Source organism: Carassius auratus, unplaced genomic scaffold (assembly GCF_003368295.1).
Source record: "Carassius auratus strain Wakin unplaced genomic scaffold, ASM336829v1 scaf_tig00214237, whole genome shotgun sequence".
In the NCBI taxonomy this organism is placed as follows: domain Eukaryota; kingdom Metazoa; phylum Chordata; class Actinopteri; order Cypriniformes; family Cyprinidae; genus Carassius; species Carassius auratus.
Window position 1 is genome coordinate 43730 of NW_020527572.1, and position 26271 is coordinate 70000.

Consider the following 26271-nt stretch of genomic DNA (forward strand, 5'->3'; position numbering starts at 1 on the left):
TTTTGTCATTGTTGTACTTCTGATCAAATAAATTCAACCTTGTTCCAAACATTTGACCAGTAATGTATATATCATTAATGTCATATTCTGTAAATGTTTATTTTATTTTTTATTTTTTTTAGTGTTCTTTTCCCATTAGAAAGTGTTACAGTGAAGGTTAATCTATAGTTGAAATGGTCCAGGTCAGCATAAATTGCTTCAGATTAAGGGAATGGAAAATAATGAGCAAAGATCCATCATGCTCTCTGAGGAGAACTTTGTGTTACTTTGTGTTATTGATGATTGGGTCTATGGTGAGGATAATGGTTTCTTCCTGTTGGAGGGTCAGAGGGTGAGATCCTGAGTCTCTCCTGTTGCTGTCTGCTTTAAAAACTCATTTTAACTAATTGGGCCTCCTTTGACCCCTAAGATCCAGTTTACTTGCGGTTAGTTCCTCCCTGGAGATACATCCTGGCGTTATTGGTTCATTTTTAATAAAGTATTCTGGTCATGATAAACACCATGCCTCATGCCTGAAGATATCCTCTTGTTTTTCCACTTCTTTTCTTACTTGCTGTACTCTGCAGGGTATGTGAGCATTGCAGAGTTGCACGAGTTTGCCTGGAGTGATGAGCACTTTGTTAGAAAGTCTTTTAAACCTAAGATTGTTCCAAATTCTGATTTGTTTAATAAAATACTGAATCAAATTGTATTTAGTATAGTCTAAATGTCTGTTGAATCTAACTGACTACTGAGTTTCCTTAAAAATAAATAAAAACCCAATAAAATGTGGCTTGAATCACTGTCAACCCAAAGAGTCAAATCTTTACTTATTAGAAGTTTTTGTTTTACGTTGTGTCTATTAACTTGCAGTTGATTTTAACCAGATATTTGATTTATTTGTATTCTTAAGAGAAAGGTTTCATCCACACATAGCACAATTTTATTTTTCAGCAGTGTTGGTGTCATGTTTCTGTCAGTGTTGGGCAGTAGCGTCGCTACAAGTAGCGAAGCTACTAGTTTAACTACATTTCTCAGTAGCTTGATCGTAGCTTCGCTACTTTCTGAATCAAATAGCTTTTCAGTAGCGAAGCTCTTTTTTTTACCAAGTAGTGCAGTAGCTTCCACACAAGCTACATTTTCGCAAGCATTTCTGAAGCTCAAACTCAAATCGGCAAATACAACTGCTAAGATCACTGATCATGGATCAGTAGTGACGCGACGGCGCCACTTCATCTTGTTCGTGTTTACGGTGGATAGCAACCAACCATCTTTATGATGCATTACCGCCACCTTCTGCTCCGGATGGTACCACTCCTTGGCCAGTCACGCAAAACATTATTTGATGAAATGATGGCATAGCATGAGGTCGGAGAACAGTTAATCCCGAGGAGTGAGTCGCCGTGGCCGTACCTCGACAAGTACATGACACTGACCGAGATAACAGAGAGAAAATATGTTTTCAGATGCTGCTTGTAAAAATGATCAGGGTCCCCCTTACGAAAGGAAAATATATTTACCAATATATTTCTTAAAATATATTGTGATATATTGTAATATATTATTTTCCTTTTTATTTCTAATATTTTATATATTTGAATACATTTAATAATATATTGATGACACATATATTATATATATATTGCAAAATATACAAATGATTGCCGCTTTCAATATATTGCAATATATTGGACAAAATAAATACATTAATAAATATATTTATTATAAAGAATATATGCCTAATATATTACATTATATTTTCCAATATACTGCAATATATTTTTGTTTCATAAGGGCCAGCCTGGCCATTTTTTTTTTTGTACTGTTTGGAGGTCTTGCATTTTGTTCTGCAAAGTCCTACAGTATATTAAGCATGCCCATGCAACAGGTTTTTGTTGCCAAATTGATAAGGAACACAAAAAACTATTAAACTAAACAATTACACCTGCCTATCTGTTTGACTGACACTTTTAAGCACTGAGATAGCATTGACTTGTAATAAAACGTGTTCAACATAAAAATGTAATTTTAAAAGTAGCTTAGATGTAGCAAGCTACTGTTGATGTAGCTTAGCTTGCTACATTTCCCAGGGGGGTAGCTTCAGTGTAGTGAAGCTTCATTTACTGTAGAGTAACTGGTAGCTTAGCTCACTACATTTTCCAAGTAGCTTGCCCAACACTGGTTTCTGTTCGTTTCTCAATTCCAAGAACGCAAAGAACGGACCTGTGTTCTCTTGGAGACCAGTCTTGCCAGAATACGTTGAAAGAATGAACTCGGAAGGATGTAAGAACGCAGAACGCAGCTTTGTGAGAATTGAGATGTGCTGTGATCTTGCCACTCAACTGACTGTCCCAGCACATTATAGGGAGTGATACACAATAAATAACAAATAACATCACAAACTTTAGTCATACTAAAACATTTATTTCAGATTATTATAGACAATACTTCCATTAATTTTATATTATGATTTTTATTTTAGATTGCTAAACAACGCATATTGAGAAATGTCATGGGTTTCATCACCCTTTGCCTTTTTTTGTTTGTTGTCACGGACACTCATTGTGTACAGCTTTGCACTCATTAATCACTGCATTATCACCTGTATTTAAGTTCTCTCTGTTTCATGTCATTGGGTCTGGTCTCATCAACTCTATCCTGTGTGTTGGATTACCCTTGTGGACCTAAAAGTGAAAGCTAAGCCACGTTTGAATTAAGTGTTTTCCTCTGCTATTTTTTTTCCCATCATGGACATCGCTGCTGTATGCCTACTGTGCCTTGAGCAGGGAGATTGTTCCCTCAAGGATACCTGGGTTTTGCCCATCAGACTACCTTGAAGACAATGCAAGCCCAATTCCCAATCCAGTGCCCAGCCAGCCAGTCACCACTCCATTGCGAAACTTTTGTTTCCTGGACCTAAGAAGTCTGTGGCTCCACCTCCGACCTCGGATGGCTTCACTCCACCTAATCCCACTTTCCATACTCCTTCGCTTGGACTCCTCCCACCCTCGACTCCAGCATAGACCATCGGCCCTTCAGCCTTGCTGGGCTCATTCGGTTAGTTGGCTCCAACTGGGTCAGGCCTCACCATCCCTCCGCTGCATACTTGTGGGCCATCTGCTGCTCACTGGCCCTGCACTCCTTCAGGCTAAAGCCTGTTCCGCCCTCCCTCAGCCTCCGCCTCCTTCCTCAGTCACTTTAGCTCATCCTTTGTCCTCACGATCCCTACCTAAATCTTGGGCCATTGTCACTACAGTTCCATTGTGGCAGCCTAGATCCTCGGCATGGCTCCACTTCCTCGGCTCTTTGTCTGCATAGTGGGCTACACCTCTGTCACCGTCGTTGCCTCCAGTCGTCCCCATGGTGGTGTGTGTTCTTATCATGCCTTGGCTCCTCTCTTTATCAACACCACCATGGAGTGCATTTCTGGCTGTGGCCTGGGCACCTGCCATCACCACCCTTGGCTTTGTTGTTTGTCCTCATCCCAAGCCTCCTCCTGCATACCTCTGCCTGTGTGTGCCATCCATTTGCCAGCCCCTTTCACCATCCCTGTGCCACCCCCTCATCCTTGCCTCCTTGTCTTCAAAGCACGGGGTCACGCCTTCTGTGAAAGGGTGTTCTGTCACAGTTTCTGTTAGTTTGGACTGTGTTTCTGTTAGTTTGTGTGTGTTTCATTAAAGGGGGGGTGAAATGCTATTTCATGCGTACTGAGTTTTTTACACTGTTAAAGAGTTGGATTCCCATGCTAAACATGGACAAAGTTTCAAAAATTAAGTTGTACGTTTGAAGGAGTATTTTTGTTCCCAAAATACTCCTTCCGGTTTGTCACAAGTTTCGGAAAGTTTTTTTCGAGTATGGCTCTGTGTGACGTTAGATGGAGCGAAATTTCCTTATATGGGTCCTAGGGCACTTCTGCCGGAAGAGCGCGCGCTCCCGTATAGCAGAGCAGAGACGAGACATCCACTGACCAGAGCGAGAGCGTCGCGGAATGTCACAAAAGAAGTGTGTTTTTGGTTGCCAGGGCAACCCTGCACAGATTACCAAAAAAAAAAAAAAAAAACTGCATTAAGGGACCAGTGGATGGAGTTTATTTTTACAGAGCATCAATGGAGTTGTGCAAGTGTTTTTGTTTGTTCCCTGCATTTCGAAGATGCTTGTTTTACAAACAAGGCCCAGTTTGACGACTGATTTGCGTATCGTTTATTTCTTAAGGATGATGCAATCCCAACGAAAAAGGGTCACGATCGTGTGTTGGAACCGCAGGCGGTGAGTAAAACTGCTTAAAATATCTCTGCCTCCTTGTCTGTCTCCTTGGTTTTCCCTCACGGTAATGTCACAGCTTCCACATGCTCTCAACGCAAAAGCCTATTCGCGCTCGTGATTCTTTAGCTCCGCCCACACGTCACGCCTCCAGCAGGTCGTGTTTTTCCGGGAAAAAACGGTACGGACTATCTTTCTCTTATGAATATAATAAAACTAAAGACTTTTTGGAGTTATGAAGGATGCAGTACTACTCTATAGGTACTCAATATTAACAGGATATTGAGTGAAAACGAGCATTTCACCCCCCCCCCCCCCCCCCCTTTAACCTTTGCCTTAGTGCGTTTGTTGCCACGGATGCTCATTATGTTCAGCTGTGCACTCAATCACTTCATTATCACCTGTATTTAAGTTCTCTCTGTTTCAGTTAATTGGGTCCGGTCTCGTCAACTCTATCCTGTGTTTTGGATTAAAGACTTTCTAAACCTTCATCTTTGTGCGTTTGTGAACAGCGTAGCGTGACAGATGGTTAGTACCTTCTTCAAACTCTAGCACAATGTAAAAAAACAAACAGTCAAAGCGCTCTTTCCTCCAGATGTATTTTTCCCATTCACATTCTTCAGATAATCTAATTAATTATTTTTTTAATGAGTATTTATAAAAAAATATTCATAATATTACAAATTCAGATTTATTAGCCATGAACCAAATCAATTATACAAGATGAAACACAACCTTAGAAAATTTAATTGAAAGGTTTTTTTTTTTTTAAAGGGGGGTGAAATGCACGTTTTCACTCAATATCCTGTTAATCTTGAGTACATATAGAGTAGTACTGCATCCTTCATAAATCCAAAAAGTCTTTAGTTTTATTATATTCATAAGAGAAAGATAGTCTATACCGATTTTTCCCAGAAAAACACGACCGGCTGGAGGCGTGACGTGTGGGCGGAGCTAAAGAATCACGAGCGCGAATAGGCTTTTGCGTTGAGAGCATGTAGAAGCTGTGACATTACCGTGAGGGAAAACCCATCATCCAAAACAAACCATGGCTTACAGTCAGATTCGGCCATTTATTTATGATCCAGAATCAGATCCAGAGGCTGAAACTGAACGAAAGCAGCAGCAGCAACGACTCGCTCCGAGCGGGGCTCGAACCTGGGTCTCTGGCATGGGAGGGGACGCACTAACAAGGAGGCAGAGATATTTGAAGCAGTTTTACTCACCGCCTGCGGTTCCAACACACGATCGTGACCCTTTTTCCTTGGGATTGCATCACCCTTAAGAAATAAACTAAACGCAAATCCGTCGTCAGACTGGGCCTTGTGAACAAGCATCTTCGAAATGCAGGGAACAAACAAAAACACTTGCACAACTCCATTGATGCTCTGTAAAAATAAACTCCATCCACTGGTCCCTTAATTTATTTATTTTTTTTTTGGTAATCTGTGCAGGGTTGTCTTGCCCTGGCAACCAAAAACACACTTCTTTTGTGACTTTTCGCGACGCTCTCGCTCTGATCAGTGAATCGCTCTGCTCAGTGAAATGTCTGTGCTGCTCAGCCTCGCTATACGGGAGCGCGCGCTCTTCCGGCAGAAGTGCCTTAGGACCCATATAAGGAAATTCCGCTCCATCTAACGTCACACAGAGCCATACTTGAAAAAAACTTTCCGAAACTTGTGACAAACCGGAAGGAGTATTTTGGGAACAAAAATACTCCTTCAAACGTACAACTTAATTTTTGAAACTTTGTTCATGTTTAGCATGGGAATCCAACTCTTTAATAGTGTAAAAAACTCAGTATGCATGAAATAGCATTTCACCCCCCCCCCCCCCCCCCTTTAAGTAAATTGAAGACAAAAGTATAAGACCTAAATGAGGGGAAAAAATTACAGTCCCATGATGCACTGTGTATTATATAACTGAATGATAGTACAATAGAAAACAGTTGACGTATGATACAGGAATTATCAAAATGGAAATAGAAGTTTCTTAATAAAAAACTGGACTTGCATAGCCTCGTATCTATGACTGAGAACCTTTTATCTCAGTTGTACTCACAGAGTTCGATAAGTCATGAATTTTAAAAGTGGTGGAAGAAAGAACTATTGTTGTAATGAATGTTAATTTTTCCCCACATTCTCTTGCTGTTACAGTCATGTATATTCACATATATATATTCACATAACTATTTGATGCATATTGTATGCATTGTACTGTACACAGCGAAAACATCAATTATTTGACCAAAATTCCTGAATCGTCAGCAAGTTGACTATCTAGATAGTGTGGTCAATGCATAGAATAGTGTGGGTAATCTATATATTGTAAGCAACAAATAGGACACTGCACTGCATTCAAAATCTTTTCGATATTGACAACTTATCTTTAATGAATATAGGCAAAAATTTATCCAGTGTCCTCCACTATTCCTATTCTTTCCGGCCTCAAAGCACCTGATAGTGACCCATAACTCATGATTACAACTTAAGAAATGGAAAGTAGGAGTATTCCTATTGCACGTGAAGGCAGCATTAGTCATTCATTAATATTCAGTAATAGTGTAATAGTTTATTAATTGCAAAGAAAAAATACGGCATAGTCACATAAGTAACATCAGAATAGTTTAATTGTCATTAGCAATGCTTTATGGAATTGAGCGGTTGCTCTTTAGCTCTTTTACATATAACAATTGCTTGCACTTCAGGATTTTTGTTAATGTAGTTCTTCACCAGGAATTCACCCAGTAAGCATTTTTCCCCCAATAAGGTAGAAATCATAATGACTTTAACAGGTGCATATATAGTTGCTTTACAGCCTGATGCTAGGTCTGGTTTAAGTTTTCCCGTTGAAGAATATGAATGGCATTTTTTTTTTCAGATCCTGCTAGACTGTTGAAAAGCATGTGTTTTAGAAGGAATAAACATGTGAACAGAAACATTATTTACCATTAATTAAAGATGATGTGAGGTGGACAAGCACAGCTGCATGTTGTTTATCTTTTCCATTTCCAGTCTGCTTACAAAGAGCAACGAAGCAAGTTGATGGCAGTGTTGCTGAGAACAATGTTGTGCAGTGTTGTCAATATTTCATTGTGCAAGGCCAGAGTCCCTGGAATTGGCTAGAAAACCGTAATGAGAATGAAATGCTGTCTATTGACTCAGGCAGCCAGAGTGTCAAGAGAGTCGGCTACACTAGACCTTTCTCAGTTAGACTGTGCTCCTAGAATGCAAAATGCCTTATTCTCTGCCCCACCATTCCTTTTTCTTCAGTTTTTTTTTTTTTTTGCCTCTGTTGTGTCTCGCACACTCACTCACACCACAAGCATGGTGCCTCCTCAGAAAAACTCAGATGAGATAGTATACCGAACAAATTTATAAACGCAACACTTTTGTTTGCCATTTTTCATGAGCTGAACTCAAAGATCTAAGACTTTTTCTAAGTACACAAAAGGCCTGTTTCTCTCAAATATTGTTCACAAATCTGTCTAAATCCATGTTACTGAGCACTTCTCCTTTGCCGAGATAATCCATCCACCTCACAGGTGTGGCATATCAAAATGCTGATTAGACAGCATGATTATTGCACAGGTGTGCCTTAGGCTGGCCACAATAAAAGACCACTCTAAAATGTGCAGTTTTACTGTTTTGGGGGGTCAGGTTTACTGACCACCAGTGCAATGCATTTCCTTCACATAGAGTTGATCAGGTTGTTGATTATGGCCTATGGAATGTTGGTCCACTCCTCTTCAATGGCTGTACGAAGTTGCTGGATGTTGGCAGGAACTGGAAGATGCTGTGGTATACGCTGATCCAGAGCATCCCAAACATGCTCAATGGATGACATGTTTGTTGAGTATGCTGACCGTGCAGAGATGTTTTCAGCCTCTAGGAACTTTGTACAGATCCTTGCAACATGGGGCCGTGCATTATCATGCTGCAACATGAGGTGATGATCGTGCGATTACAAATATATCTAAACTCCAAAAGGTCCACAAGATATGTTTGATTATATTAGTGGATGCTCAAAATTGAACTGGAGAATGCACATTCTAAACAGCTAATTGTACAGGTAATTGCTGTTCTAAACTAATGCGCTGCTGCACTGTAACGCACACACATAGACTACAGACAGTAGCTCGTACGTCACGCGCAGATCGCTCGCGCACAGAATCATTCAGCGCAGAAATGTACTGTCCACACTGTTCTATGATTTCTCAATAAAATAGCTTAGAAACTGAAAAGTTCAAGCATATATTTGTTAATAACTAAATCCCACAGTGTCACTACTACTAGAGAATTAAGGTCGAGACCCTGATGAGGATGACAAGCATGCAGATGAGCTTCCCTGAGATGGTTTCTGACAGTTTGTGTAGAAATGTTTTGGTTATGCAAACGATTGTTGCAAGAGCTGTCCAGGTAGCTGGTCTCAGACAATCTTTTAGGTAAAGATGCTGGATGCGGAGGTCCTGGGCTGGTGTGTTTACACATGATCTGCGTTTGTGAGGCTGGTTGGATGTACTGCCAAATTTTCTGAAACGCTTTTGGAGAAGGCTTATGGTAGAGAAATTCACAGGAACAGCTCTGGTGGACATTCCTGCAGTCAGCATGCCAATTGCACTCTCCCTCAAAACTTGCAACATCTGTGGCATTGTGCTGAGTGATAAAACATTTGGCACATTTTAGAGTGGTCTTTTATTGTGGCCAGCCTTTTATTAAGGCACACCTGTGCAATAATCATGCTGTCTAACAGCTCTGAGGTGGATGGATTTTCTCAGCAAAGGAAAAGTGCTCACTAACACAGATTTAGACAGATTTGTGAACAATATTTGAGAGAAACACATTTATTTGACCAACAGTGACAGTTAATACATTAACTTTGACTCATTAAGAATACAAATATTTGTTCTTTGTACCGCACACACCTCCACGGTAAACTATGCGTTAGCATCTGTTTGGGGTGAATTATGTCTTATTCCTCTCATCGCGAAGCAAACAGTTAAATAAAAAACTTGAACAGTCTCGCTGCTTTTTCTTCTCTGTGGGTGTATTCAAGCCGCGCGCTTCAGTTTGAATCTGAATAGCGCGTTCAGCGCGGGGGCGTGGTCACATTAGATATAATGAAGGGAGACATCGCGTTGTTTTCATATGGATTACTTTATCACAGAATATCTGTTTTCGGCAGCACTTGTTTAGTTTTAAAGTAGACATGTCAAACTTTCTATAGATATCTCTCTCATGTCTCTTCGTTGAGTATTCACGGAGTTACACTTCATTTTAATGACGTGTTTGTACATGACGATCAGCGCAGAGAAAGGCTGCAGACATCACACATACTGATAAGACGCTCGGGAGAAAACAGACACATAACGTCATAATCATACTTTGCGTTGTGATTCGGAGATGCTCATTGTTCTAAATGAAGTTGGTAATGAACCACCTTTTACGGCCAAACGCTTTGAAAATACCGCTGTACTCACCGAGATTAGAAAAGCAGTCATCAGTGAAATGTTGTGAACACAACAAAAGGGATTTGTTGTACTGCTCTGGTATTGTGGTGAAAATGAATTTTAGCCATTGGTTCTTCTGATCTTCATTCTTTGGCAGTGAAAATAAAACAAACGGTCTCCTCGACGTGATGCTATCACACCAACCAGAGCGTCTGTGTGTGGGGGTGGGGCAGCTCAGAGTTCCGTTTCTCCCAAGACGGTAGGCGGAGATTATTATGCAAAGTGTTCCTAATGACGTACATAGAGATGGGCAAAAGATTTGAAATCTATAACGACTCGTTTCAGCGATTCAGAGTCGACTCCTTACTTTAGAAGCCAATAACTTTATAAATCGTGTACTTTTTGGTTTAATTATTTGCACATTGTTTACACAGATGGACAGCTACATCATACACTGTAATACAGGTAATTTTTGATTTCCCATCTGTGTGGCTCTTTAAGCATACAAAAAATTATGATATTATTGATAATGAACATGGATTTGCGCATCTTGTCAGTTAACAGCTGCTCTGTGTGAAATCACGCACCTAATGGAATTTAACGCTGATTAGAGAACCGGCTTTACTGATGAGATGCGCATTAATCATCGGCCGATATATATCGTGCACCCCTACAAAATATTATAGTTTTGGTGAATTGATAACACTTTTTTTGGTTGCTTGAAGATATTGTAAGGTAAATAGTTTTAGCATGCACAGAAATTAAACATTTATTTAATAAATGTTTGAAAATTTTGCCTGTTCACTTCCACCACACACAGCTGCCAAGCACATCGTCCCTCTCAAACTTGTCCTGTTTACCGTAGTCACATAGAGTATAAATCCCTGGTCTCTTTTATTGGACTTATTAGGTGAGCACTGTGACCTTCCAGTCCCAGGGCTGTGGAGCTGAGAGGTGTGACAGGTAGTGGCTTTTCTGTGCAGTTTTAATTAACACTGGCACTGGGAGATTGATGGAAAGAAGACACAGGTTGTCGGCACGGCTTTGCCTCTGGCAGGGGGTGGCAATTAAAACTCTGTGGCGGCACAAGCAACAGGATGAAGGGACAATGTGGGAGGAGGAGAGAGAGCTGTATTAGGAGACCAATAGGATGTTGCCTGCCTTAGATATTGAATATGGGTGTGTTTGTGAGCATGAAAAGACATTTATCACTATAGAAAAAATATGTTTGAATGAAATGTATTTTGTTATGTAATAAAAAAAATTATCCTGTTGGAATAGCATGCTTATTTTGCTCTATATATGCATACAGTAAATGCATTTGGCGAGAATGCCGAAATGAGATTGAATGTGAATTACGTAAAGTAGTAAAGAGACCTTGCTTTTAAATAAGACGCTCTGGGTTGGATATCACCTGGTGATGCCAGGCCTCCTGCTGCTAAAGGATCTGTGTGGGAGGGAGAGCGGCTAATTTTGTGTGATAACTTCCTTTCTTATTCTCTCACTTTGACAAAGCGAGTGCTCACACTGATCATGTGCTCTACAGGAAGTGAAGGAAATCTAATGCATTAGATGTCATTACACAGAGTTCACAGATCAGCTGGCTTGAATTCAGAGAGAAGGGTGCAGGTCAGACTATTAAAAGGTAATTTTTTGAATGTTAAAAACCTCTAAAAAATTCTTCTTTCCTGGTTTAATATGCAGAGACTGCTGTAAGTCTCCTGGAACGTGCCACTGGGTGATTCTTTGTTTCTTGTCCTCAAGTGTTAGCTGTTCCTTCTTAAGAAGCCTGGAAAGTGTGCAGGGATGAAGTGTAAGGAGGGATGGACTAAAGCAATATGTATTAGACATGCACTTATATCCTGAAACATTAAGTTTTAAAGTCGGCATAAAATGGACGTGTGTGTTATTGATTATATTGTGATCCATTCAGCCATACTTATGTTTCTTTTTTTCAGCTCATAATTTTTAATCAAATGACATACTTCATCACAATGCATAAATATATGTAGCTACTTCCATTACATTGTGGCTTTAACTGGGTAAAGTTGCTCATTCTTTTTATAGGATGCACAGATATTGAATTTCTGACACATTCAGATAAGCCAAGCTTATAAATGCATGATATTGTATATCTAAAAATACTTTGTAGCTGCAAATAAATTTAGTCATCACAAAATAATTTACAGTATGAAGGATTATTATTAGAATATTCATTTTAAAGTTGACTATAAAACTTGCTTTTCTTCTCAGGGTTAGCATCTTTGCAGCATTTAGAGAATTTATATTCTAAAAGAGATTTTTAAAGCAAATACAATGGCATCCTTTCCCTCATTGGGTGTCTTCAGAGAGAACATGGTTGTATCTGAGTGCATTATGCTCTGACTTTTCCCTTGTGAGGATGGAGCATTCAGCATGTAGGCTAGTCTCCGTTAAACAAAGATTAGAGCAACCTCCAAGAGACCCCTTAATGCTCAGTGAGTCCCGTAGGTGCATTTGGATTTAGTGGCACTAGCATGATAAAAATCCTTAATTGGCAGCACTAATCTGTGTGATTTGAACAACAAGTACTTCAGTGAGCTGAGATGAGTGACGGGGTGACGTGGCATGACTCTCGGAGTTGGCTATTGTTGTGAAAGCAGGATTACACTCTGATTAAAGGCTGCAAATCTGCTAATATTCTGCATTATACTAGCAAGAACAAATTGCCTATTAGGTTTGTTAGATACTGAAGTGATTGATCTCTCATTAATGAGGGTTGATCTTTGTTTAAAAACCAGCACATTCGAGTTCATAAGTTTTCAAATTCATAAGTTTTTGTCATGTTTTTGTGTTCACCAATAAGTTATAGCACAAAATAAACATAAATGAACATCAGAAGGCATGTTAAAAGACAGTATAGCTTACCAAAACTTATCATGTCTAATGTAATCTTTCAATCAGTGTTTCAACCCTGGAAAGACACCAGTAAAACAGCTTAATAAAATAAAACATGAATAAAATGTGGTATTTACCTCAGCAAACTATTCACAGTTTATTACAAATAATTAGTGAATTATTGATCACATCTAAATGTTTCAATTGGCCAAATTGAATTTGTGTGAATTAAATTTTATAATGTCAATTGAAAAATTTTGATGTAACCACTCAACTAGAAATATTTGAGTTGTAGAAGTTTTTACAGTGTAGTTAGCTATAAAGCAACACCAGATAGGAGCTTTTTTAATCATAATATGTATTTTTGAATAAATATGGCATGAAGACAGTGTTGCGAAGTCTGGGGGTTTTCTGCGAAATTGGGCTACTTTAACACTGTTGCCACGGGTTGTTTTTCATGTTCTAATTTTACCAGGGAAACCCTTCAAAAATGTGTATTTTACGTATATTGTACACTCTAAAACCAATTGGGCAGGGTTTTTTTCCCGTCAAAACCTGGCAACCCTACATGAAGACAAGAAGATTTTATTTGAGTGCAATTATGATATCTTAAAATAACTAGAGGTTGAATAGAATAGCTCTATTGTTAATTTTAACCTTTAATATTATAGTAATGTGCCAAATGATAGGGTGTAGTTAACAACATCGGTGAAAAGCAAACTATCAATATCGGGATCTGCAGATATCATTATGAATAATCAGTATTGGCAGTGAAATTCAGTATCAGTGCATCTCTTTCTCAATTTAAAGCAATCTTGCTGAATGCAAGTATTTATTTCTTTAAAAAATTGTACTGACAGGACACGAGCCCCACAGGTTTTTGGCAATAATGAAATTAAGATAAAGGCTCTGCCAGATTTGCCTTGCCACCAGCAGCTGATGTTTAATTAAATAATAATGCCAACATTAGCGAATGTACTCTGTCTACATTATGCACTTAAGAATCAATGAATATTTAGTTATTATTTGAAAAACCTTTACCCACAGCGATTAGGCTAAGTCTACATGTTTTTGTGGAGGAAAGTGATTGAATCCACTGTAGATGGCTTCAGTGCATTCCTGCGCTCACTGATGGTGCTTCATTATTCACTTATTATTCTCATTATAAACATGGTCCAAACTTTTCCACAACTTAGACTTTGCTTTAGTTGCTGGTGCAACCAAAACGTAATCGTCAGAGGCAAGCCTCCGTTACACCTACTTAGCATCCATTTTCGCATCTTTCTCCATTTTCGTATCTTTCTCGCGCTAACCGAAACACATCACATGACTGTAGCGCAAGCCCGAGCTCGACACGAGCCCGCATAAGATGATATAAATTAAGTCCGAACCCGACCGAACCCATCGGGTCCCATCGGGTTCGGGCAAAGATCTTCAGCTCTATTACAGACTTTAAAATAGTGATTTCCTAATATTGAATTTATTGACTTTTTGACATTCATTTCAGTGTCAAAAGTGGCACATTTATAGGGATGAATAAGAATTTGGTAATTAAACACAATATATTTCTATTATTTGGAATACAAAAGTTATTTGGCAGAATGACCAAATTTTTTCATACAATGACTGTTTTGTTAATAATAATAAAGACATTTTTCTTAAAAAAAAAAAATAATAACCATTCAGACATTTTTCTAATTATCTTTTGTGCTCCACACAGGACAGAAAGAACGTACGAGTAACTTAATGATGATAGCATTGTGATTTTAAGGTGAACATCTCAAGTCTTTTTAATTGAATGTATATGTGGTTTGACACGCTCAACAGGCGTGACATCATTCTTCTGAGTTTGGCTTCTTCTTTCAAGATTGTCAATGAGGAAATGACTTTTTTGAGGCAGGTCTGAAAAGGCCAAACCAGACCAATCTAGATAGTGTCTGTCTGGGAGTTAATGCACACTTGGCTTCAAAGAGAATCATAGACTAATAATCTGTGTCATTATCAGGAATCGCAATGTCTTATCTTTTCAGCACTGCAATTAACCCTACGTTGATTAACACCAATAACTCTCCTAGAAAACACGAAATCATTATATTAGATTCCTTGAATCCCTAGCAATCCCCTTTCATTTGCTCATGACCATGTTAGAAGGAAGAATTTATGTTCTGCTCTATCTCCTTCTTCTTGAAACACAGAGCAGGTGGTGTGATTATGTCAGCTCTGATGTCTGCTGTCAGCTATAGCTTGAGTTCACACATTTCCTATATAATATGACAGTGTAAATAAATCCTACCCAAATCTGTCTGTTCCCTTGTCTAAATATTCACAGGTCTAAATGTTGCTAACAGGGTTTAATGAAATTCATCGAAATGTTAGACTGTTGTTATTCACAAGTTCTCTGGCTATCAGGGTGTGCACACACAAGTGCGTCATTTTGAGATCAGGAAAGGAATTAAGATAGGCAGCTATTTCTTCCCTGCTTGCTTGAAAAAAAAAGTGGTCCAACTAGTGTATATATATATGAAAATTTGTCAAATTATATTAATGTCAAGGGGAAATTAATGCACATTATTATTTAAAGGTATAGTTCACACAAAAATTGCAATTCTGTCTTAATTTACACAATACGCACCCTCATGTCATTCCAAAACTACAGTACTTGACTTTATCACTTTCTGTGGAAAATAAAAGCCAATATATATGTGCACAGAAGAAACAAAGTCATACAGGTTTGGAATTAGGGGGAGTAAATGATGACAGAATTTTCAGGATTTTTTGGTGGACTATCCCTTTAAACATCAAGTCTTCATTTGTGACATTAAACAATTGCAGGCAAAAGATTAGGCAAAATGCTCATTTATGTGGGCCCATGATGATTACATTGCTGCCTGTACTGGGATAAGACATCAACTCATATGTATTATATCCAACTTACATAAAGTGATATATACTACATAGCAAATATCAATCGTCAGATTTTTTTTATTAACACCCAATTATAAAGTTGGATAGATATAAAAATGTCCTATTATATTTGTCTTTATGTATACTGTAAACTCATGTAAGTCGATATATAGACTACTACATAACATACATCAACTGCTTGATTATGGCACAGCTCTAATGTGCTAATGCGACTATAAAGCATGAAGATAAAGTATTAAGATATTATAAACACTAACATCACGATTTTCTGTAAAGCTGCTTTGAAGCAATGTGTATTGTGAAAAGTGCTATACAAATAAATTTGCCTTGACCAGGTTTTGAGATGGTGCCTGAATCTCCTTGGTGACAATGTGTATTCAGACCATGTTCTACTAGCTCTGTGTTAGTGATTACGTCACCACTTTATTCACCAGAGTGAACTCAAATGAGACGAGATGAGAGGTCAGGGGTCATGGGCCACGGCCACTGTACAGTACAGAGCAAAAGTCAATTCCATTTCACCCTGCAATTCTATTCACAGGAAAAGTAATTTAGTTGATCCAATCCTAAGCAAAGGAAGGTTCTATTAAGTTCATTAAGGGGGGAAACCCTGATGTAGGCCAGCACTGAACAGAACTTTTCACATTTTTATATTGAGGTGCTTTCTTGTGCTCTGGAAATGCAGTTTACTCTGTTAGTACTGTATGTAAATTGCTGCTTAAATCACCTGCACTTTCAACAAGCCATCCATATCAATTTTCACAAAAACATCAACATACAGATTTTGAAAGAGTCTACTTAGTTGAGATTTTTTTTGCTTTGCAATAAAAATGTAATCGAATCGAATGTGCAGCCACGTAGCCAACAGACATTTTTTGACTGTAAGCAAAGAGTGTGCTAACAAGACGGCTTTTGCTATTTGAACTCAAAGCATTTCCATATGTTTATCTCTGAGAGACTAACAACCCTCAGGATGTATTATAACCGGAGGAACATTTGTTAATCTACTGACAGGAGCACTGGCATAAAAATCATACCATGATGTTCCAGGCTTGTTTTTCACTCTAGCTGAGGCTTAAGATGCTCTGCCTGGTGTTTGACAATATTAAAGAGGGTATATTTGGAGCAAAAAGTCTTCAAAAGTGTGAAGTCGCTTGTAAACGGTCTCTTTTTGAAAGCCTGAAAAGATATAAACATGCTTAGCATGCAATATTTGAACTGTACATAGAAGCATTTTTAAAAGGATCCTATTAACATTTATGTTTCTTGAGGCAGAGGAGAGCTAGATGAAGCAGGACTCGATAATTAAGAAGTGTAAAAGAGTTTCAGGCAATTCAATTGATCAAATGTTCTTACGGTCCAATGGTTTGCTGATCATGTACATGATTTTATGCCTTGCAAATGTAAACATTTGGTTTTTGTGAATTATGCACATCACCATGGTAAAAGGTTCTGGCAAAATTGGTACAGTGTTTGTACTGGTGTACAGTGTATTGCATTGCATTTGTTTTTTTTGTTTGTTTTTTTATATAACATTTTTTATCAAAAATTAATATATATTATTTTTTGTGCTGTGTCTGGTAAATACATTGGCAGGGCAAATACAAATCTTATTGTTGGCCACTGTGAAGAACAAACACAAATTTTAATGTTCCATAATGCATCTTAAAGGGTTAGTTCAGCCAAAAAGGAAAATTAAGTCATTTATGACTCACCCTTATGTCGTTGCAAACCCGTAAGACTTCCATTCATCTTCGGAACACAGTTTAAGATATTTTAGATTTAGTCCAAGAGCTCATCTTCATAGAGAACATCCTCATACTTCCAGATCCGGAAGAGAAGACAATGCTGAATAAAGTCGTAGACACATGGACTACTTTGGTTATGTTTCTCTTACCTTTCTGGACATGGACAGTAAACCATACGCACACTTTCGAAGATGAATGGAGGTCTTACAGGTTTGGAACGACATGAGGGTGAATCATAAATGACATAATTTTCCTTTTTGGCTGAACTAACCCTTTAATAAACACATACGTCTACATGTTGATAAGCTCAGCTTGACCATCAGTGCAAACGTTCATGCCTCCAGTCACCACTTGCACTCACCAAAGGTGTGAGAGCTGTCTTTTTATAGAGATGTGTTAGTATGTTGATTCGTTCACACCTACACTGTATGCTCCTGGAGTCCTGGCATGCTGGCTATGGGCGGCCACTTGCCTTCGATCCAGCATGCTGCTCAAATAGCTAAAAGCAGAAGGTGAATGCAATCTCATTCCAGTTACGCAATAGTGCTTTATTAAACTTAATAAGACACAACTTTTAAGAGTTTTGGAGATGTTGGTCTTATTCAAAGAGATTAAGAGCTATATAATGCATCGAAAATTGCCCAAAAATGTCATTTAGTTAATTTACTCTCTTCTTCTTTTACAGCTTTCTTTTGCAGCTACAACTCCTGTCCTGGCAGACAGGAAAAAATATCCAAATTTCTTCAGGACCGTCCCATCAGACAATGCTGTGAACCCTGCTGTGGTGAAGTTTCTCAACTATTACAACTGGAGCAGAGTGGGAACCCTGACCCAGGATGTCCAGCGCTTTTCTGAGGTATGTTGAGAAAAGTAACCTGCAACCTTAATGGATGTACAGTGTCCTGAATTACAATATTGTGACTCAGTCCTTAAACTAATGTTAAGAAAATATTGTTTAAAGAGTAGATATAAAGGTTTTTGGTCCTTATTTATTTGAAGGAATATTTCAGAATATTGAAGCACTTCACCATTAAATACCACAGACAATGTTCATTGAGCTGTACTTGCGAAATATTCCTTTAACCGATCGCTTTTCATTGGGAAAATGAGGTATTGTTGCATGAGATATTATCTTGCTCCACATAACTAGCTTCACCTGCATACCACTTTTTGGAAGAGCACTTCTCAGAAATATAAGGCCTGTTGTTTTCTGTTTGAGCATGGGTGTGTATCATTTTCGCTCTGTTGGTATTTCACATGAATAGACAAAGTAAGGTTCCCCTGTGGAATTCCTTTTTGATCTCATTTTAGTGACTGAGATAGAGTAAGATTGAATTGATTGGTTGATGGTGTTGTGTGTGTTTGTGTTTATTGTAAGCTTCTGGAAATTCCTTCCTCCAATGGGACACGTAGCAGAAAGCCTCCAGGGGCTGAGAGATATTAGTGTCTTTAACACGCGATCGCTCCATAGTAACCGTTTGCTGTCAATGTATTCCTCGGGTGATAGATCTAAAACCTGGATCATCATTACAGATCCATGTAGCCATGGATCAGTTGGACTGCTAGTGCTAGCAAATCCAAGCTTTGAGATCTATAACACAGGTTTGTTGCTGATAGAAACGTGTGGGAAAAAAAACAAAAATGGGCCGTTTCCAGCTCTAATTAATTGTTCCCTAGGTCAAAAACTTAATTTAATATTGTTGTCAGTGCACACCAATATATTAGATAGGGTAATCTCGAAGAGATGCTACAATAGCTTACAATAAATTAAATCTTTTAAAAAAAAGACAATTTGTATGTCAAAACTGACATGTTGTTGCTGTGACAAAAACAGAAGGTGAATTATGAGGATGTTCAAGATGAAGGCTGATTTTGAGTTTTACTCATTTGTAAAATATTTTAATAAATATCGGGGAAAAATGCAAGGACATGATTAAATTATTGACCCTTTTTTTTTTTTTTTTTGGAAAATGGAAATATGCTAAATAAATGCCTTCCAGGTGGGTCAAAAATATAGTGATTTAAAGCACTTTATTGGAAAATACAAATGAAAATAGCACTTCTATCCTCTTTGACTCCCAGTGCTTCCAGTGGCTTAAATAATTGTATGTTCTGTGTGATATTTTTTACACTTTTATTTGATAAAATACTGAAATGCACTAAGAGTGACAGGCAATATACATTTAGCTGACGTTTTTTTTATCCAAAGCGACTTGCAATTGTTATATGTCAGAGGTCACACGCCTCTGGAGCAGCTAGGGGTTAAGTGTCTTGCTCAGGGACACATTGGTGTCTCACAGTGGATTCGAACCCGGGTCTCTCACACCAAAGGCATGTGTCTTATCCACTGTGGCAACACCCCGTATATGTATACATGCTGTCAATAGACTGTATTGCCAGGTTTCCCATGCACTCTAAAAGCAAATGCTGTATCTGTGAACCTTATAAGCTTTTTATATATATTAATATCTTCCTTTTGACAGCACATACATTTTAAAAGATACATATTTATGATTTTCGAAAGTTTCATATATATATATATATATATATATATATATATATATATATATATATTAGGGCCAGGACTCGATTAAAAAAATTAATCTAATTAATTAGAGTCTTTGTAATTAATTAATCGAAATTAATCGCATTTTAATCGCAGATAAATATTTGACCTGAGAACAGTGAGAAGTAATTTTTTTTCACATGGATTTATAGTATACCATTGAAAAATGACAATACATAAAATTAAGCAACAACATATTGTTTATTTTTGTTAAACCAAGTCTAGCAGACCAGTGCAATTTTTGCCATGAAGTGTAGTAATAGCATATTTAGAAACAATTTAGAAATAGTACATTTCAGAAATTCAGGAAGCTTATAGGTGCTGGAACCTTCTGTAAAGTGTTTTTTTTTTTTTTTTATTAAAACACAATACTGTCAATTACATTCAGAACATTGGAAACCCTGACTATTAGAAAACATCTCTCTGTTGCTTCAGAGGCCATAACATACTAAGTCCAACTCTCAATAACCTTGGCCAAAACAATAAAGAGTTCAACATAAACTGTTGCACCAACAAAATACATAGTTCATCATAAAGTGTAAAGTCCACGCTAGCTGCTATATGTTTTGCGTTGAGGTGATACTTGAGGCTCGATGTGCTGCTGCGGTGATATGCGAACGCTAGTTGGTGCTTCAGTATAATCGGTCCGCCGAAACTCATCCAGTGAGAAACGTTCCGCGGTGCAAAAATAAGTTATTAAAAATACGGGAATTTTTTTTCTGTAATTAATTAATCTTAGTTAACGCATTATTTTTTGTGTAATTAATTAATCTCAATTAACGCGTTGTCCCGGCCCTAATATATATAAAGAAATAAAGAAATATAATGGCTAGTTTGTAATAGAACGTTTTAGTGATAATTTGATTTTTTTTTTATTACATAATTGTGCTGTATGTCTAAAGATTCTGTAAATAGATTAATAAAGCAAACATTCACAGAGATAATCTGTATCTGAATGGCTGAACAGAGTTGTGTGCTCCTGCCTTTGGGGAGGTAAGGAGCTCCAGTGAGAGTTGTGGAGGGTATAAATCCCTTTATCTTTGCCTCTGGATGGAGTTGCTGAACAGACAGAGAGGAAGAGCTTGATCCCGTCATCAGCCTGCCTGAGGAGGGCACAGGAAGCCTGATTAGCATGCCGGTGTCACGCTCTCTCGCCCTCAGCGGTGCCGTACCGCAAGATAGCTGCCTGCACTGTGTGATGTGACATTGTCCATGGGCTTTACATCTGTTGTGTCACACAAATTGGGAGGTGCAGATCTAGAACCTCACTTGCTGGCCTTTTCTTGGAGACTTGGGTTGACTGGGGATTGCTGGTTTCACTGAGAATTATTACTAATATTTTTCTCAAAAGTGCCTCAGCCTAATTGCATATATGGGAATCCTTCTTTTAATACTTCAAATAAACAAAGAGGTTTTCATCTGTGTGTGTGTGTTTGTGTGTTGTGTGCATGAATGTTCTGGGTTTCTATCTCAGCCCTCATTCTGCTTGTTCCAGTGAAGTAATTTGGCACCTGTCCTGTCTGCTGCTTGATATCTGACACATTGCAGGAGGCTGTTCGGTGTTTTGCATGAGTGTCTATCAATAAGTGGATTAAGCGCTGTTCACACTCAAGCATGAATCACACTCCAGTATGCCGTTTTACAGATTAAGACCCAATCCCCTTTTTTATGTGGAAAAAGATTAGATGACTTGCACTCCGATGAGGAATTAAACCCATTTGTCAGGCCTCGCACTTTGATTAGGATTGTGTGTGTTTGTGTGTTTGTATGTGTCTACACATAAATTGCTATGCATCTATAGTATGTATCTGTGAGGGGTTGATGGCACCGTTTTCCTCTGGCAGTCCATATTTTACATACTTTTGAAACCCCCTTATTGATCCTGATAAGGGCTCGTCATCACAGTTGTAAACACAACGGCTTTCTTCTTTCATGAGGGGGTTTGGCACCACAGTAACATTAAAGAACGCGACACACACGTCTCGGGGAAATCCTGTAGAATTCAACCAATCCGATGACAACTTCAGCACTCCTGAAGTCTTTCCACTTTTGTGTCCCACATGCATCAGACATTTAGCCAGTGGTCCATGGACTTTACGTCTGAGGCTGAGACTACTGCCCTTCTGTCTGGAGTTGTAATTAACAGCTAAAGGCTCCTTTATCGTATATCTAAAAATATGAAATAATGAGAAATTCTGTTCTATATATGCATTTATAAAATGCATATCATATTATAATAATATTTGTTGGCATATTCCTGTCATTTTCAGATAGATCTTCATCTCTTTCACCCTCCTCTGCTCTCTAAATGTGTGAAAACGAAATGAGAAAGCAATTGTTTAAAGCAGGTCACCATATGTTTTCTCTACTGTACATGCACTGTCCTCTTTTACACCAAGGTGCTCCATTAGTGACCTATTGGACACTCTCCAGTAGCTTCAGTAATGGGGCTCTATTCAGGTGTACATGTGTGTGTGCATGTCTGTGTATAATGAAGTCTCTGCTTGTTTGATCACTGATTAAACATTCAGACAACACAAGCACAATCGGCTGGCTCAGCCAAGCTAATTGCATTCCCTAAGGAGATGATCCAAGCACAAGTCATCCAATCCTCCTTTCACGGATTGGACCTCATGGGCAGTCCTATCTATGCACATCAGCTTGTGTGCGTTTATTCATTGGCCATTGTGTTGTGCTTTGTGCCTGTTCGTGTCTGTTTCAGTTTAAAGGCTCATTAAAACCTGTACTATAAATAGATGCATATGTCCCCTCGGCTGCAGCGGTGCATTGAACGCTTCGGCTTTCACTCGCTCTTTGCCTGCGTTGTGTTTTCTCTGCTCCTGGAGGACATGGGAATCCCGATGCTACTGCATAATCCGGTATAGACATGTCCACAGTTAAACGAGGCTGAATGTGTCTTTCTCTCACATCTCTCCCCCAGAACACAGGTGCATGAGGCTACTGGGAATATTTCATAACAAAAATAACACATGGACAAAGACTACTGCACATAGGACATCTGTATTGAGCCATCAAGGGCCTCTGTTCTTGTCTTTACTTGTTTCAAGAGTCCAGTTTTTTTAGAGAAAAATGCATTTGTATGTTTAGTTAGATATACTTTAGGGATAAAACTGTTCCCAGAAGCTCCCCTTGGGAATGTCCTCAAAGGTAAAGTTAGAAATATTTATTATGGTTAGGTGGTGTTATAATTAGCTGTTATAATAAGAGTTTTTGAACTTTTTATCTAAAATATAATGAAAGATATAATATATTAACATAATTTTATGAAGATCAACTATGTGAACTGAGAGAGAGAGAGATAAAAACATTAAGTGTGGCATTAAAAATAATAAATAAAGTACTTTATAGAACAAACAGAAAATTATAAATAATTTGCTTATGTTTGTTCTTTGTGTGTGTTCATGTATGTGTGTGTGTGTGTGTGTGTGTGTGTACATTTATGTGTTTGTGTGTGTGTGTGTGTGTGTGTGTACATGTATGTGTTTGTGTGTGTGTGTGTGTGTGTGCGATTACAATAATTGTTTATAAGATACAGCTTTAAATATTTCTTAATTAAAATAATAAATATTAAAATAAAATTATTGCATAAAATAATTACATAAAGTCTTTAGTTTTGTGTTTACAAATGTTTTAAACATATTTAATAAATATGGTAATACTATTACATTTTACAGCCTTAAATATATTTGGCAGTTTCTTTTTTCACAGAAACTGAAATGATTTCATTCAAAAAAAACTCTTTTTATTTTCGCAACAATCAGAAGCAACAGCATAGCAACCACTCAGAGCATCCTAGCAACCACCTAGAACACTCTAGCAACAACAAAAACATTCATAAATTTTATCAATACAATAAAAAGCACTCTAAATATTTTAGCAGCTCCATAGCTGTCATGTGTTGGTTCTGTGAGGAGCTCAAGACAATGGAGATTTCCAAATTACAGTCCTTTAATAAATCCACAGAAGAAACACTGGAGAAAATCAGGTAAACTCAGGGAAAATGTAGCACAACCAACATTTAACTTCAAACAATAACTGGCAAAGGACTGAACAGAACAGGGAGAACGTATACAGAAAAGAATACTTAAAAAGGGAACTAATGAGATGATTAACAAACACAGGTGAACAGATTAAACTAATCAAGGGAACTAAGGAAATCTAGTTCACAGGAACACGTGGGAAAAATTAAAACAAACTCAAAGACCAAGAACAGATCAGAACTGTGACTAGCAATTTCCTGACAAATAATTATAGCATGTGTGTAAAAATCTAGTTAATTAACACAATTCAAAATCATAAAAAGTAAACCTTTAAAAACGGCTCAATTAAAAATTAATCACTGAACAGCTCTTCTAAGTTGAAATAATATTAGCATGTGTCCTCAGTGCCCAAAACAGCTGAATTTTGTTAGTGGGGGGTCACATTATGAGGGCACTGTCTTCTGTCAGACCTCATTGTGCCGTCAGCAACAGAGAGAAGATCCCGTCTGACACTCACACACCTTGCTATATATCTCCAAACGCAGCCAATCACAGACTCAGGGCGCTCTGCCGCACAGGGACCTGAGCAGTACTGAAAATGTTGCTGATGATCTACTGCTGTGGGTTTAGAAAAAGAGGGAAAAATAAGGAAGTGACACAACAAGCTGTGACCCATGCTAGTCCTGTTAATTCATCATCTACACACCTTGCAGCTCTGAAGAGACTATCTTACTGCTTGCTGTCAAGATGACTGCTGGATATCTGTGATGCAATGAAACGGATCACTTTTGCAAAGTGCGTTAGCTCAGCTAATGCTGAGGCTAAAGCTAATGCCAATTAATTACATTTACTGAAACAAATAGCATTATTAGTTTTAATTTAGTATTAATTATATACTATTGTAGTATTTATTAATATTTTGAATTTATCTTGTATATATTACATTATTATATTTTGTAGATTTTAAAGTTTATTTTAATTTTAGTTTGTTTTAGTAATTCTGTTGAACTTTGTCAGTTTTTGTGATTCTTGTTTTTGTTTTTATGTTCGATTTGCTTTATTTTGACTTTATTTTTTAATTTAGTGATTTGAATTCAGCTAAAACTATTTTCACTTAGAAATTGCTAGTAATTTTCGTAATTACAAAAGAAAGTCAAGTAACAGGTTGTATTAAATGTGAAATATTGAGATATATGAGATGGTCTCCAATAATACATATATATATATATATATATATATATATATATATATATATATATATATATATATATATATATATATATATGAAGAGTTCAGATGCAAAAACCTCTAAATGCCATCTGAAATTTTCATCTAAAATTAGGATTTTTATCAAGCTCCTATGCTTAGGTTGATTAATTTTACTTTAATTCCGATGTTCAGGTCCTTTTCCAGGTTATTAAAGTGAAATAACTGAACATAAATATAGGAGCCTGATAAAAAACCTAATTTTAGATGAAAATTTCAGATGGCATTTAGAGGCTTTTGCATCTGAACTCTTCATATATATATATATATATATATATTTACAATTTCAGATTTTCATTTTCACTAACATTTCAGTCTATACAGTGTAGTTTTCCTAGAATATATTTGGTTGCTAACACTTTATAGTACCTCTGTATGTATGTACATCCTCTTGGCTTACATCCTCGTTTTTGTGTCGAAAACTGGACAATGGTCTCCTTTTAAAACATTAAAGTCTGGGCATTTTGCCAGTATGCCTCGGTGGCTTTGCGTATCCGGGTGAGATGTAGAATAATGTCAGTGTTTATGGTAAATTAGCCCGCAGAGCTTCTTGACACCAAGTGTTGTGCTCTTGTGTCTCTCTTCCTGATTCATGCTCCTTCCTGTTTACCCTTTTTCTCTGGGTTAATTTGACAGGTCAGTGCATAAATGCATTATGCCTTTCACATCACATCATGCTCATTTCTCCTCAGCTTTAGGACAGCTCTCAAATCCCATAATCCTTTGGAGGTCCTTTACTGCACAGCACCCTCTCCTTCTCTTTCTGTCTCTCTTTCCTCTTGCTTAAATCTTCCCATCGAGTGGCCTCTTGTGCTCACAAAAAAGTATACATATGTGTTTACATGCTCATGAAATCCACACGTACACACACACACAAACACACACACATATGCTTGCTCATGTGCAATGGGGTTTGCCAGAATTAAGCTACAAATATCCTCACTGCATCAGTAATCAAGACAATGTGGATCAGACAGGTTTTTCAGGGAATGTCTGGCAGAATGAGTTCAGGTTTCTGTCACAATCTGACACTGCCCTGTTTACTCCTGGTTTTAACATCTCGGGTGATCGGATCATAAGTGGTTAGATTTTATTACAAGTTAAAATAACTGTTTCTAATTTGAATTAAATGTAATGAATATATACATGATCCATCAGAAATCATTCTAACATGCCGCTCAAAAAACGTCTCTTCTCATT

The 26271-nt window shown here is 37.7% G+C and overlaps 1 protein-coding gene across 1 annotated transcript in view; it reads left to right on the forward strand.

Annotated features, from left to right (window-relative positions):
• The first annotated feature begins 238 nt into the window (after positions 1-238).
• LOC113091598 (gamma-aminobutyric acid type B receptor subunit 2-like) overlaps positions 239-26271 on the forward strand; it is an 85713-nt gene continuing 59680 nt past the window's right edge. Inside the window, exons 1-2 of the mRNA XM_026257174.1 lie at positions 239-331; positions 17897-18094. Coding sequence (XP_026112959.1) covers positions 239-331; positions 17897-18094 — 291 coding nt within the window. The remainder of the gene's footprint in view (positions 332-17896; positions 18095-26271) is intronic.